At 37.2% G+C, this 12,155-nt stretch overlaps 2 protein-coding genes across 3 annotated transcripts; one reads left to right on the top strand and one right to left on the bottom strand.

Moving 5' to 3' along the window:
• The first annotated feature begins 2,928 nt into the window (after positions 1–2,928).
• On the top strand, positions 2,929–8,404 carry LOC137733627 (uncharacterized). The gene is made up of 16 exons (XM_068472764.1): positions 2,929–3,439; positions 4,037–4,158; positions 4,264–4,352; positions 4,467–4,502; positions 4,752–4,845; positions 4,989–5,031; positions 5,122–5,216; positions 5,322–5,386; positions 5,478–5,974; positions 6,097–6,184; positions 6,303–6,440; positions 6,546–7,114; positions 7,203–7,338; positions 7,426–7,494; positions 7,603–7,731; positions 7,835–8,404. The coding sequence occupies exons 1-16, from the start codon at positions 3,222–3,224 to the stop codon at positions 7,946–7,948; spliced, it is 2,502 nt and encodes an 833-aa protein (XP_068328865.1). The 5' UTR covers positions 2,929–3,221; the 3' UTR covers positions 7,949–8,404.
• Positions 8,405–9,322: 918 nt separating this feature from the next.
• Positions 9,323–11,551, bottom strand: LOC137735290 (reticulon-like protein B1). 2 transcript variants are annotated; one of them, XM_068474703.1, is made up of 6 exons: positions 11,160–11,551; positions 10,304–10,484; positions 10,068–10,209; positions 9,887–9,956; positions 9,577–9,778; positions 9,323–9,388 (listed from the first exon to the last, which is right to left on the bottom strand). In XM_068474703.1, the coding sequence occupies exons 1-5, from the start codon at positions 11,380–11,382 to the stop codon at positions 9,609–9,611; spliced, it is 786 nt and encodes a 261-aa protein (XP_068330804.1). In that variant the 5' UTR covers positions 11,383–11,551; the 3' UTR covers positions 9,323–9,388; positions 9,577–9,608. The 2 variants fall into 2 exon arrangements, with proteins under 2 accessions (XP_068330804.1, XP_068330803.1); XM_068474702.1 differs by lacking the exon at positions 9,323–9,388 and having other exon boundaries at positions 9,423–9,778; positions 11,160–11,550.
• Positions 11,552–12,155: the final 604 nt, after the last annotated feature.

The following is a 12,155-nucleotide window of genomic DNA, read 5'->3' as shown; positions in this document are numbered from 1 at the left end:
TTAATAATAGACATTAATGTACAACCAAACGTGTAGATTAATGGGAGATTTTTTAGGGTGAAGGAATACCATTTGGTATATCAAATTTAATAAAATAATGAGATTGGTTGGAAACTTCAAAAAAATCTGTAATTAATTATATTTTAACATTTAATATATCGTGTTGTGTTTTCAACACAGACTAAAACACTGAGAACTTGAGCCCACACCAAGGTAGGTACAGTTATATGTGCCCAAGAAAATAATTGAGCATGTTCCAAAAATAAGAAAATGTTACAAAAAGAAATTAAAAATGATAAGGTTGTTGAACCCAACCAAATTACAACTCAGCTGCACAGTTGCAATCTGCAAATTGCGAGTCCCATGCTAGCTGACACAACTTAAAATATCCCTTAAATTTTTTTCCTGCCTAAATTTAGTGGTAAACATATGGATGCAGCATTATTATTATTATCTCAACCACGAGACATTTCTCGGTGTATGCAAAATCAAGTTCTAAGATCATCTCCAATGGTTGGGCTAAAAGCTAAATATTTTAGTCCGGAAAATTTAGCTTTTAGCCCAGAAACAACTTTTCTGCTCCAACCATTCTAGCCTAAAATTTTAGCCAGAGATTATTAAAGAATGAACTTAGGCTATTTTTTTTTTGTTAAATTAAATTTAAAAAATAAATAAATATGTAGACTATCGTAAATTAATTTTATAAACATTTTAATCTAAAAAAATTTAAATTCCAATAAATATTGGGTGGAGTCCACTCTGATTTCTGGGCTAAATTTTGGGAGGAATTTGGCCTTGGTTTAGCATTTAGCATTTAGCCCTAATTTTCCCTTTGGGTTGGAGTGGGTTTGGGGGAAAATTTTGGGGGGTAATTTAGTTTTAATTAAATTTATTATATAATATATGAATAAATATTTATTTATATTTAAAATATTATATAATTATATTGGATATATAAAATGTAAAATAAAATTACATATAAATTATAAAGTATCTGAACATCTTTACTAATTAATAAAATCCTCTTTGTCAACCAAAAGAGGGTGAAAAGACAAATTAGTCTTCTATCACACAAAAAAAAAAATAATGGCCAATAATGTAATTTCACATGTCCAAATTTTACTGTTTTTAATTAAAGCCTCACTTACTGGTGATGTTAAAAATTAAAATACCTTCAATATTAAAAAAAAAAACAAAACCAAAAAAAAAAAAAACAAAAACCTCCCACTCCCCCTGCATTCTCTCTCTCCCTCTCTCCTTCTCATTTTCTAAAAAAAGTGTTCATACACACAAAGTGTGTAGGCAAATGCTAGTATTATATAATTATTTGTTCATCCACTTCTTTCAATTATTTAAAAAATAAAATACAAAATAGAAATTATCTAGGTAACATCCAACATCGCCCAGTAGAGTGGATCCTCTAAGCCTTATATGTATATTCCTATCTTTACCTAGCACAAGGCCTTTTGGGAGCTCACTGGCTTCGAGTTCCATCGGAACTCCAAATTTAAGCAAGTTTGCGCGAGAGCAATCCCAGGATGGGTGATCCACTTGGAAGTTCTCGAGTGAGTCCCCAAAAACAAAACCATGAGGGCGTGGTTGGGGCCCAAAGCGAAAAATATCATGCTACGGTGGAGTTGAGCCCGAGATGTGGTGGGGGCCCAGGCCTGGATGTAACAATTTGGTATCAGAACCAATCCTTACCCGGAAGTGTGCCGACGAGGACGTCGGGGCCCTAAGAGGGGTGGATTATAACATTCCACATCGTTCAAGGGAGTGGATCCTTTAAGCCTTATATGTATATTTCCATCTTTACCTAGCACGAGATCTTTTGGAAGCTCACTGGCTTCGGGTTCCATCTTAACTCTGAAGTTAAGCTAGTTCGCACGAGAGCAATCCCATGATGGGTGACCCACTGGGAAGTTCTTGTGTGAGTTCCTAGAAACAAAATCGTGAGGGCGTATTCGGGGCCCAAAGTAGACAATATCGTGCTACGGTGAAGTTGAGCTCGAGATGTGGTGGGTGCTTGGGCTGGATGTGACAATCTATTTATGTCTTGTTTTGAATAAGAATATATATAGAAAGAAAAAAAAGGTAAAAAGAATGAAGCTTTCATAACACCCAAATTACTACGTTTCCATTAAGATTTCAAAAGGTAAAAATAATGAAGCTTTCATAACACCAAAATTACTGCTTTTCCATTAAGATTTCAAAAGGTCAAAAAAAAAAAAAATAATAATAATAATAATCACACAAAAAGAAAAAAAAACCATGTAATGGGGCTGTGATTGGTCACGCTCATTATTTTTCAAAATATATTTTAATAAAAAAATAATATCTAAAATAAGTAAAACTAAAAAAAAAAGTGAAAGAACAAAAAAAAAACCCAACTGACATATCTATTTTTATTTTTATTTTCATTTTTTTGAACAAACGATATTATCTACACTAATGAGGTAAGAAAGTGGGCTAAGCTTAATAATAGGCTAGCAATAATGTGATTCAAATTCATCATTGGCAAGAATCGAACTAAGACTTCTCACTTACAAGTAAAAAGAAATATCATTAAACCGTAATACTAACTGACATTTTTATATTATTTTTTAAAACACATGTGATTCATTTTTTCAATAATAAAGTAAAATGTAAACGAACAAATTGTCACACGCGTAGGTATATCGCTAGAGGTTAGTCATTAGGAAGAGAAAGCAAAATTGAAAAGTAAAAGAAAAGAAAAGAGGGAAAGCCGCCAGAATTGGGAGGAGACCGGTCAGTCAAAAAACAGCTAGTAGTACCAGAGGTGAAAAAAGAATCCAACTATAATTCCATCGTTTTCATGTGGTTTTTCTTTTCTTGGAGGAGCCTTTAACGTCCATTTGTAACAAGCATGCTATAAATAGCTGCAGAGCTCCAACAACATAAGCAATCCACAGCACAAACGTTGTATTCGGACGTGTGTTGTGTAAACACATACATACGCACCCCAAAAAACACACGACAAATCTCTCTTTCTCTCTCTCTCTCCAAGTTTCCTTGATTGTCCAAAAAGAAATCCCACCAAACCATCTTCCTGGTTTTCCCAAAGTTGATGAATCTCTGCCCCGTTCGTTGAATCTCAATCTCCTTTGCTCTGTGTCTCGCCGGTAAGTCTGGTGAAAAGGCCCCGCCTTCGATCTCTGCCGTGAAGGAGGTGGCTTTTGTTCAAAAGGATTGGTGGAAGGATGGAACAGAAGCACATTCTGCTGTCTGCTCTGAGTGTTGGGGTTGGGGTTGGGGTGGGGCTGGGATTGAGTTCCGGGCAGGCTGTGAGCAAATGGGTAAACGGCAATTGCTCGGCGGATGAGGTGACGGCGGAGCAAATTGAGCAGGAGTTGATGAGGCAGGTGGTAGATGGCAGAGACAGCAAAGTCACATTTGAGGAGTTTCCTTATTACCTAAGGTAATTTTGGAGATTTTCTAACTCAATTACCACAATTTTTAGTTTTGAGCATGCTCACATGGAAGATGGTTGTGTTTCATATCTAATTTTCCAGGTTATATGTAATTAAAGTTCAGTATTTTGCCTAATTGTGAATAATACAATCCATAAATGCTGGGTTTTTCTGCACAAGTTCTCATTTTTCTTCTTCCTGGGTAAATTTTGTTTGACTAATTAAGTTTGATTATATCTGCTTTTAATATAATGGCTATGTAATTTTTCTGGGTTTTTTTATTTAATTAAATTTTTGGTGATGAGTTTATTCAGACATGGATATTGTACTTCTGCAAAATTGCCTTTGAATCCAATCTTTGCTTGCTTGTGACTTGTGTTGGATGTTGAGTCTTCTCGATTCGATTTTTTTAACTGTTTTTTTTTTTTTTTGGATCAACCCATTAAGTTTTGTCCTTTAAGTTATCAGAAACATAATTTTAAGATGGAATCATGATGTGGGTTTGCCTTTAAACGAAAGTGATGTAATTCTGATTTCTAATACTTGAACTTGTTTCTTTCTTTCATCATATCCAACAATTTATGTTTCGATGATGGCAATGACAGAGAGAGAACTCGGATGTTGTTAACAAGTGCTGCATATGTTCATCTGAAGCACTCCGACTTATCCAAGCACACCCGGAATCTTTCACCTGCAAGTAGAGCTATTTTGCTCTCAGGACCTGCAGGTAGGCTACTTAGAAACGTTATCCGATTTTGGGATTTTCCACTTAAATACTCGTACCTTAACCTTTTCCATAAGCTAATCTAATTGCATCTCTTGTTTCCCAAAGAACTTTATCATCAAATGCTCGCCAAGGCTTTAGCGCATTACTTTGAGTCGAAGTTGCTGCTGTTGGATATAACTGATTTTTCGATCAAGGTAAATATTTGTAATACAGCAGTACTATATCAGTCTGTCTTTACATGTTTACATGAATTAGATTTGGCTCGTAATACAGTAGTACTAATAACTGTCAAATTTACATGTTTGCAGATACAGAGTAAATACGGCTGTGCCAAAAGAGAATCAGTAAGCGTTCTCTGCTTCTTACTGAGAAACTAATCATGTTTCTTTCTTTTCCAAAGTCTTAGCGTAGATCTTAAGTTTAGCAAGTGATGAAACCGGGATCCATATGTTGTTTAAACTCAATGTTATGCATTCCTGCACTTCATGTATCTTTGTCAAAGTATTAAAATTTTTTTGAAAGGAAAAGTTTGAATTTGCTCCATTGGATTTTTTTTTCTTTCTTTTGCCTGATTCATTGCATTCTTTTTGTAGCATCATAAGAGGTCCATCTCAGAGGTTACGTTGGAGCAAATGTCCAATTTGCTCGGTTCCTTCTCAATGCTCCCTTCACGCGGGGACACTAAAGGTACGAAGGAAATATAGCTATATTTTTTCGTTAAAGCTCCTCTGGTCAAATCCTATCTCTTGCTCATGTCCTCAGTTCAGTGACTATTGGTAATGTCCACACTCCACACTTCACTGCTATTATAACTAATTGTTTTTTTACAGGTGCGTTATTTCGGCAAAGCAGTTCTTCTGATCTCAAATCAAGGTATAGTATTTGGTGATTGATTCTTGAATCAAGTGTCCTGATGTTTATGAAAAGTGTCGTTTCTAAAACACCATTATCTCACACCCGCAGGGGAACAGAAGGGCCAACTCGAACGCTTCAAAGAAATGCCTCTTCTGCATCTGATATGAGTAGCATGAGTTTCAAATCTGCTTCACCAAGTTCAGGTTTGTTCATACAGTAAAATACCGGCTGTTTGAGAACCTAACTTTATGCTTTAGGTATGTGTGGAATTGCTTATCATTCTGTAACATTCTTTCGTTTTTTTTCAGTTCCTCTCAAGCGCGTGAGCAACTGGTGTTTCGATGAGAAACTTTTTCTGCTGTCACTTTACAAGGTAATGTCTTTTCTTTTGGTTAGATACAAGGTATGATCGCTTGAAAATGTTAGTATAGTACTAATAGGCATGAATCTTATTTCTCGTACAGGTCTTATCTTCGATATCAGAAACTGGTTCCATCATTTTATACATCAGGGACGTCGAGAAGCTTTTTCTCCAATCACGGCGGTTATACAATTTGTTCAACAAAATGGTGAAGAGACTTTCAGGGTCAGTGTTGATACTTGGTTCCCGAATGGTAGACGCTGAAGATGATTGCAAAGAAGTCGATGAGAAGCTTGCTGTTTTGTTCCCCTACAATATTGAGATCAGACCCCCAGAAGACGAGACTCATCTTGTCAGCTGGAAATCTCAACTGGAAGAAGACATGAAGATGATCCAATTTCAAGACAACAAAAATCACATAGCCGAGGTGCTTGCGGCGAATGATCTTGAATGTGACGATCTTGGTTCAATCTGCCATGCAGACACAATGGTACTCAGCAATTACATAGAAGAGATTGTGATTTCGGCGCTATCTTATCATTTGATGCAAAACAAGGATCCAGAATATCGAAATGGAAAGCTTGTTATATCGTCAAGGAGGTAGATACCAAATTTTCTGTATGCTTGATTTCTCAGTTTCATAATTTCTTAGGTTATATTTCACTGCAAAACAGACTGTTTTATGATTTTCTCTATCTAATACGATTCTCAATCTGGAACAGTTTGTCCCATGGATTGAGTATATTCCAGGAGGGAAAATCTGGCGGGAAAGATTCTCTGAAACTGGAGACCAATGCCGATTCCAATAAGGTTTTTCTTCTACTTTCATTTTTAACCTCTTGATGTTTTACATTTCGAGTGGTGGATTAAATGGAACTGCTAGTAAATTCTGATGGCTTAATGGTTTATCATTTCTCTTGAATTTTAGAAAACCGAAGGGGAAGAGGCTGCTGGTGCAAAGACTGAATCGAAGTCTGAAACAGCAGCACCGGAAAACAAAGGTGAAGCCGAGAAATCTGGTCCTGCGGTGAAGAAGGACAGTGAGAATCCACCTCCGCCTAAAGTAGTAAGTTCAAGTCCTGCAGTACTATCCACAAAATCCACATGGTTCACCGTGTCTATTTTGTTCAGATCTTCGTTGTCTTATCAAAAATTCGTGGTGTTTGTGCAGGAAGTACCACCTGACAATGAATTTGAGAAGCGCATAAGGCCGGAGGTTATCCCTGCAAATGAGATTGGAGTCACATTTGCAGATATTGGTGCATTGGATGATATCAAAGAATCACTTCAGGAATTGGTCATGCTCCCGCTTCGAAGACCAGACCTTTTCAAAGGTGGCCTTCTGAAGCCTTGCAGAGGCATATTGCTTTTCGGTCCTCCTGGCACTGGAAAAACAATGCTGGCAAAGGCCATAGCAAGTGAAGCAGGAGCAAGTTTCATCAACGTGTCGATGTCCACGATCACCTCAAAATGGTTTGGAGAAGATGAGAAGAACGTTCGAGCTCTATTCACACTTGCAGCAAAGGTCTCCCCGACTATTATCTTCGTGGATGAAGTTGACAGCATGCTCGGGCAGCGAACCAGAGTTGGGGAGCATGAGGCCATGAGGAAGATTAAGAACGAGTTCATGACACACTGGGATGGACTTTTGACAAAGACCGGGGAGAGAATTCTTGTTCTCGCCGCAACCAACAGACCATTTGACCTTGATGAAGCAATCATCAGGCGATTTGAGCGGAGGTATAGATCGACATTCTGTTACATACAGATTTTTCTTCATTCTTTTTCACCGTCTGCCAAATCTAAATCTACTTTCTGCGTTCAACAGAGTCATGGTTGGCCTTCCCTCAGTCGAGAACAGGGAAATGATCTTGAGAACTCTTCTTTCGAAAGAAAGGGTCGAAAATCTGGACTTTAAGGAGCTTGCAACCATGACAGAAGGGTACAGTGGAAGTGATCTTAAGGTTAGTTTTCGAGTTGACAATATTAATAACCTACCTTAAATTGTGACTAGTACGATGAACTCACGACACTAAATCCTGGAAAAACAGAACTTGTGCGTGACAGCAGCTTATCGACCAGTTAGGGAGCTTATAAAACAGGAGAGACAAAAGGATATGGTAAATTCACTACCTTTATGCTCTTTCTCTGCAACGGCATATTCTTTTTTTCTTCCCAATTCTGGTTTAAGCAATGCTCAACGATTTTGATCAAACTTGAAACTACAGGAAAAGAAGAAGAAAGATGCAGAAGAAAAAAGCACAGAAGAAGCTTCAGAACCGAAAGAAGAAGAGGAGGAGCGCGTAATTACCCTGAGGGCTTTAAACATGGAAGATATGAGGCAGGCAAAGAATCAGGTCACAAACTTCACCTTCTTTTCACATTTTTATCCCCCAAAAAACTCGCATTTTTTTGTTCTTATTGCATTTTATGTTTATACATGTGTATGGTGTAATGCAGGTCGCTGCAAGTTTCGCATCAGAGGGATCGGTAATGAGTGAGCTGAAACAGTGGAACGAACTGTATGGCGAGGGTGGCTCGAGGAAGAAGCAACAACTGACTTATTTCATGTAAACTACTGATACAGACAGGGAAGCCGGCAACTTAGGCACTAGTCATCAGCTTCATTCTTTGAGGAAGAATGTGAAGGGATTGAGGAAGATGGAAACTCCACATGAAAAGCAACAATGTTCGATGGCTCGCAACAGCGTGACGATCAGCTAGAAGCAGCTCTGGCTCCGACGCTCAGGCGAGGAAGAAACCTTACAACGCAAGGAACGTATATATCGGTGTACAAAATGTAAGCGTAGCCAAAGTTATTTGGGATTTTTTAGTCCATGTTCTGTGAAAAGTGTGTGGAATTTGGAGATGCTTGTGGGATTTCAGATTGGTGAGAGGAAACTTGGACTGAATTTAAAGAGCATTTGTGAACATTGTTCTTAAATTGTGTAATTATTTGATAGTGCAATGCTCTTTATACATGTAGATTTTGCTTTATTTTTTCTTAATATATTATTATATGAAATGAAATTATTATTTTAGAAAATTCAAGACGAAAAGATGATTTATTCAACATTAAAGCCAATTAATTCCATCCAAGTTTGATACAAACTCGGGTTGTATCTAGTCGGTTTACAACCTTAATACCAGTACCGCTAAACAAAAGGCTAGTTTAATAAGCACTTTAAGCTACTTAAATTAACGAGTACTGTCATTCTCTATCACTTACTAGTGAAAATGTTAACGGTTATTTTTTTATATATTTTTTGTTCAAGCAAAACAAATAAATTAATCCGGATCCTCTTTGTGAGAATCCCGGAGATCTGTGAATTGTGTCTGTTCATCGTATATCGTAAGGTCATAAATCATTTTAAATATTTTTATTTAAAATTAAACACAAACTGTACCTGACAAAAACTGACTATACGATATACGATGAACAGACTCGATTCATAGATCCCTATGATTCTCACCAAAATGATCCGGCAAGGAATCTGTTGGCAAATAAATATAGGGGACTAAGGCTGTGGGTAGGTGTAATAGCAGTCAAAATCAATCAATTCCAAAAATTGAGAACGATTTGTATTACACATATATATTATTACAGTGATGTCTCTTTACTTTAAAGGAAAACTAATAAAAATAGCTTGAAACTTTGAGTTTTAATGATAAAGACAAAATAAAGGGTAAAGTGAATAGTACCAAAATTAACATTTTAGTATAAAAATATGATTTTTCATTAAAATAAACAATACCGTGAGCTTTTAGTCAAAACTTCTTTACTTTAAAGGCGAGTATTGCTCACAATTCTCATAAATATATGTTAATTTCTCTTCACCGGGCCACCTAGTTTTTAGATTTCAACTCTTCAATTCAATTCCTATTTAGATTACGCGGACATCATGTTTTGCAATGAAATAGTCAAACATAAAAATAAATTTAATAATTTGGACGATTACTTGTTCCACAAGAATTGCTATGCAATTGGAACCTACACGCAACATTGCCCAGGTGCTGATAAGAAAATTAGAAGAAACTAACGTTAACGTGGAGAATTAAAACTTTCATATACCATTAAGCGAAGGACAGTAAACTGTGCGAAAAACAGTAAGCTGTAACCAGTACTAAAACACAACGCATGATGACAGTAATCTAACGGAATTAAACGATTTCACTAAAAACACAGTGACTAAAATGTGTACCCTAGTAAACGCTTAACATCGTAACGGCGTGTCTAATCCTTCTTCTTCTCCTTCACTGGACCCTTGGGGATTTTACTCAAAACCTTGGCATCAAACACTGCATACTGCTTCTTAATTTCGATCCATGCCTTCTCACCAAAGGCATCAATCTGGTCGTCGTATTTCTCATAAATCACCGGCAGAGTGTGCAGCAACACAAAAACTGGCATTCAATGTTCGGGACAAAGTTAATAATAGAAATGAAAGCTTCCCGAATCTGAATTCAGAGAGGCACGAAACTAAATTGAAACTGAAACGAAAACATCCTTACTTATGTAGAATAGGGTCAGAAAGTTGAACCATTTCCCAACCACCGACAAAATCCACAAGACGGCTATAACCTGATATTAGACGAGCAACACCTAGTGACTACATAATCCAATAACAGCCTAAACATACAGCATAACTATGAACAAAAGATTAGCGTAACTATGCGCGAAAGATCAACTTACACCAAGGAATGTCTTCAAATCTCTTCCAGATGCAATATCCCGCAAAACATAAAATCCTTTGTTGATTTCAATTCTCAGAGCAGAGGCAAGTTCAAGGACAGTCTTCTCAGGAATTTGAACTTTTGGGATTTGTGGTGGCGACCTGATTAAGGAACGCAGTCAAGTCAAGACCATAAGATACTGCATCAAGGATCAAATATGCAAAAAACAAACAGCTAGAACACCCAACGCCTTACTTGTTGATAAAGGTGGATGCATAGGACCACAGGAAAAAGACCGCCAGAGAAAGTATCGATAAATGGCACACCAGAGTGATTAAGTGGTATTCGAGCAACTCGAAGAAAACCCATAAAACAGTGGCACCGCCGAGCACACTTGCAGATATTTTCTTGTTTCTCCATAGGAGAACATCAGCAGCTGCAACAAAAGACCGACATTAGATCGCAATTGATGGCATTTTCTTTCCAAGTTTCTTCTTTCAGTTCATAAACGCACAAATGGAAAACCGTTATGGAAAATCTTTCTCTAGGCCATATTATTACAACCAAATCACCATTTCCCGAATTCAAACTGATCATGTCCGTATTGCTACGCATTCGAAACCAGGACCAAATAAGGAAACACGATCAATATATGTTTATTGCATCAACTGGCAATCTATACAGTATACACAAATCAGAAAGCACATAAACAACAAATTATTATAGCTATTTAAATCAACAAATTAAAAAATGCCAAACAAATCTTCCCCAAATTCATAGCTTTCAAGATTAATCACAACCGTTAGGAATATCTATTGACTAATACTAAACAAAAATTCTAAAATTTCAAGAAAAATATCGAATTAATAAACTGAGATTAGCTCGCTCAAACGAAGATTCTTGTTATTTCAAGAAAAATTTCACTTTCGATGCAATTCAGGCGAACAGAATAATCAATATTCTATCAGATCAACGTAATCAACTTTCAGAATTTCAGTTTCTTCATGATTTCCCACATTTTCCGATCAGCCAAACAAAAAACACCAAATCCATGCAAAATATTTATGCTAGTGATGTATAAACGGATTAAGAGAGGGAAAAAATATAGTACGTTTGCCGCCGCCCAAGACCTTGTGAACGGGCTTTTCTCTCCCGAAGAGCCTGAAAATCTTGGATTTAACGGAATCGTGCGCCGACGGCTTGTCTTCAACCTTGGTTTTGACGGCGGCAGCGTGCTTGGCCTTCTTGTCGTCGTCGGAGTCGGACGAAGACGACGAGTGGTGGCTGTAGCTCTTGTCCATCAGCGACGCGGTAGTTGGTTCTGGCTCCGCCATGGATTCTCAGATCGATGAGAGAGACAGAGAGAGAAACAGAGAGAAATGGTCCAAATGGAGGTGTTATTTCAGAGCGTTGATATCAGAGAGAGTGTTCTTTGTGTTTCGTAAATTAAATTATTTTTAGAGCGAGTAGTTAGGGAGGTGAAATCTGGGCCGTTGAAAGATGGTGAAGAAACCAAGGAAAGCACTACGGGGCGGGAAAATCTCGCATCCCGGAGCTTTTGGTGTTTCTGTGATCGCAGCGTGAGCGCGACCCATCCCCTTATTTAATTACTCACCAATTTTAATTAATTAATTAATTGTTTTCTATTTATGTTTCATTTTTCCAACAATTTAATAAGTGCAATCAAATTCTAATTTAGATTTCAAATGTTCATGTCACAATTGAGGAATTGGTAGGACCGTAGGAATTTGGTGCATACTCTTTTTCAAAGTATTACTATATTTTATGCATAACGAATTTTCTGACAAACGATAACATTAGTAGTTTTTTTATTCTTTCTTAAAAATAAAAAAGACCAGTTGGTGGCGAAGTTCATCTTTCTGGAAGAGGGGAAGACTCATAAAGGCATTTCAGTCTCCTCTGGCCACCATCGCGCGATTCACTAAGGAATATAGAATTCGTCCCAACCACTGGACCACTCCGTGATAGTTAACGTTAATGGGTTGAATTGTTAGTTGTTAGGGAAGGTGATCAGTGGAGATCAAACCCACAATAAGGTGGATTGACATGATTATTTTTCGCCATCTGCTATACATAACGAATTAAA

Source organism: Pyrus communis, chromosome 5, assembly GCF_963583255.1.
Source record: "Pyrus communis chromosome 5, drPyrComm1.1, whole genome shotgun sequence".
NCBI classification, from domain to species: Eukaryota; Viridiplantae; Streptophyta; class Magnoliopsida; order Rosales; family Rosaceae; genus Pyrus; species Pyrus communis.
Note: the sequence above shows the minus strand (reverse complement) of the source record. Positions and strands in the feature narration are given on the sequence as shown.

Bases quoted from the DNA above. Each gene is read 5' to 3' on its own strand.
- LOC137733627 (XM_068472764.1), top strand. From the start codon at position 3,222: ATGGAACAGAAGCACATTCTGCTGTCTGCTCTGAGTGTTGGGGTTGGG. The intron at 3,440-4,036 runs GTAATTTTGGAG...TGGCAATGACAG, and splicing joins GAGTTTCCTTATTACCTAAG to AGAGAGAACTCGGATGTTGT. The intron at 6,441-6,545 runs GTAAGTTCAAGT...GTGTTTGTGCAG, and splicing joins ATCCACCTCCGCCTAAAGTA to GAAGTACCACCTGACAATGA.
- LOC137735290 (XM_068474703.1), bottom strand. From the start codon at position 11,382: ATGGCGGAGCCAGAACCAACTACCGCGTCGCTGATGGACAAGAGCTAC. The intron at 9,957-10,067 runs GTAAGTTGATCT...GTCTAATATCAG, and splicing joins ATTTGAAGACATTCCTTGGT to GTTATAGCCGTCTTGTGGAT. The intron at 9,779-9,886 runs GTAAGGATGTTT...ATTGAATGCCAG, and splicing joins TCTGACCCTATTCTACATAA to TTTTTGTGTTGCTGCACACT.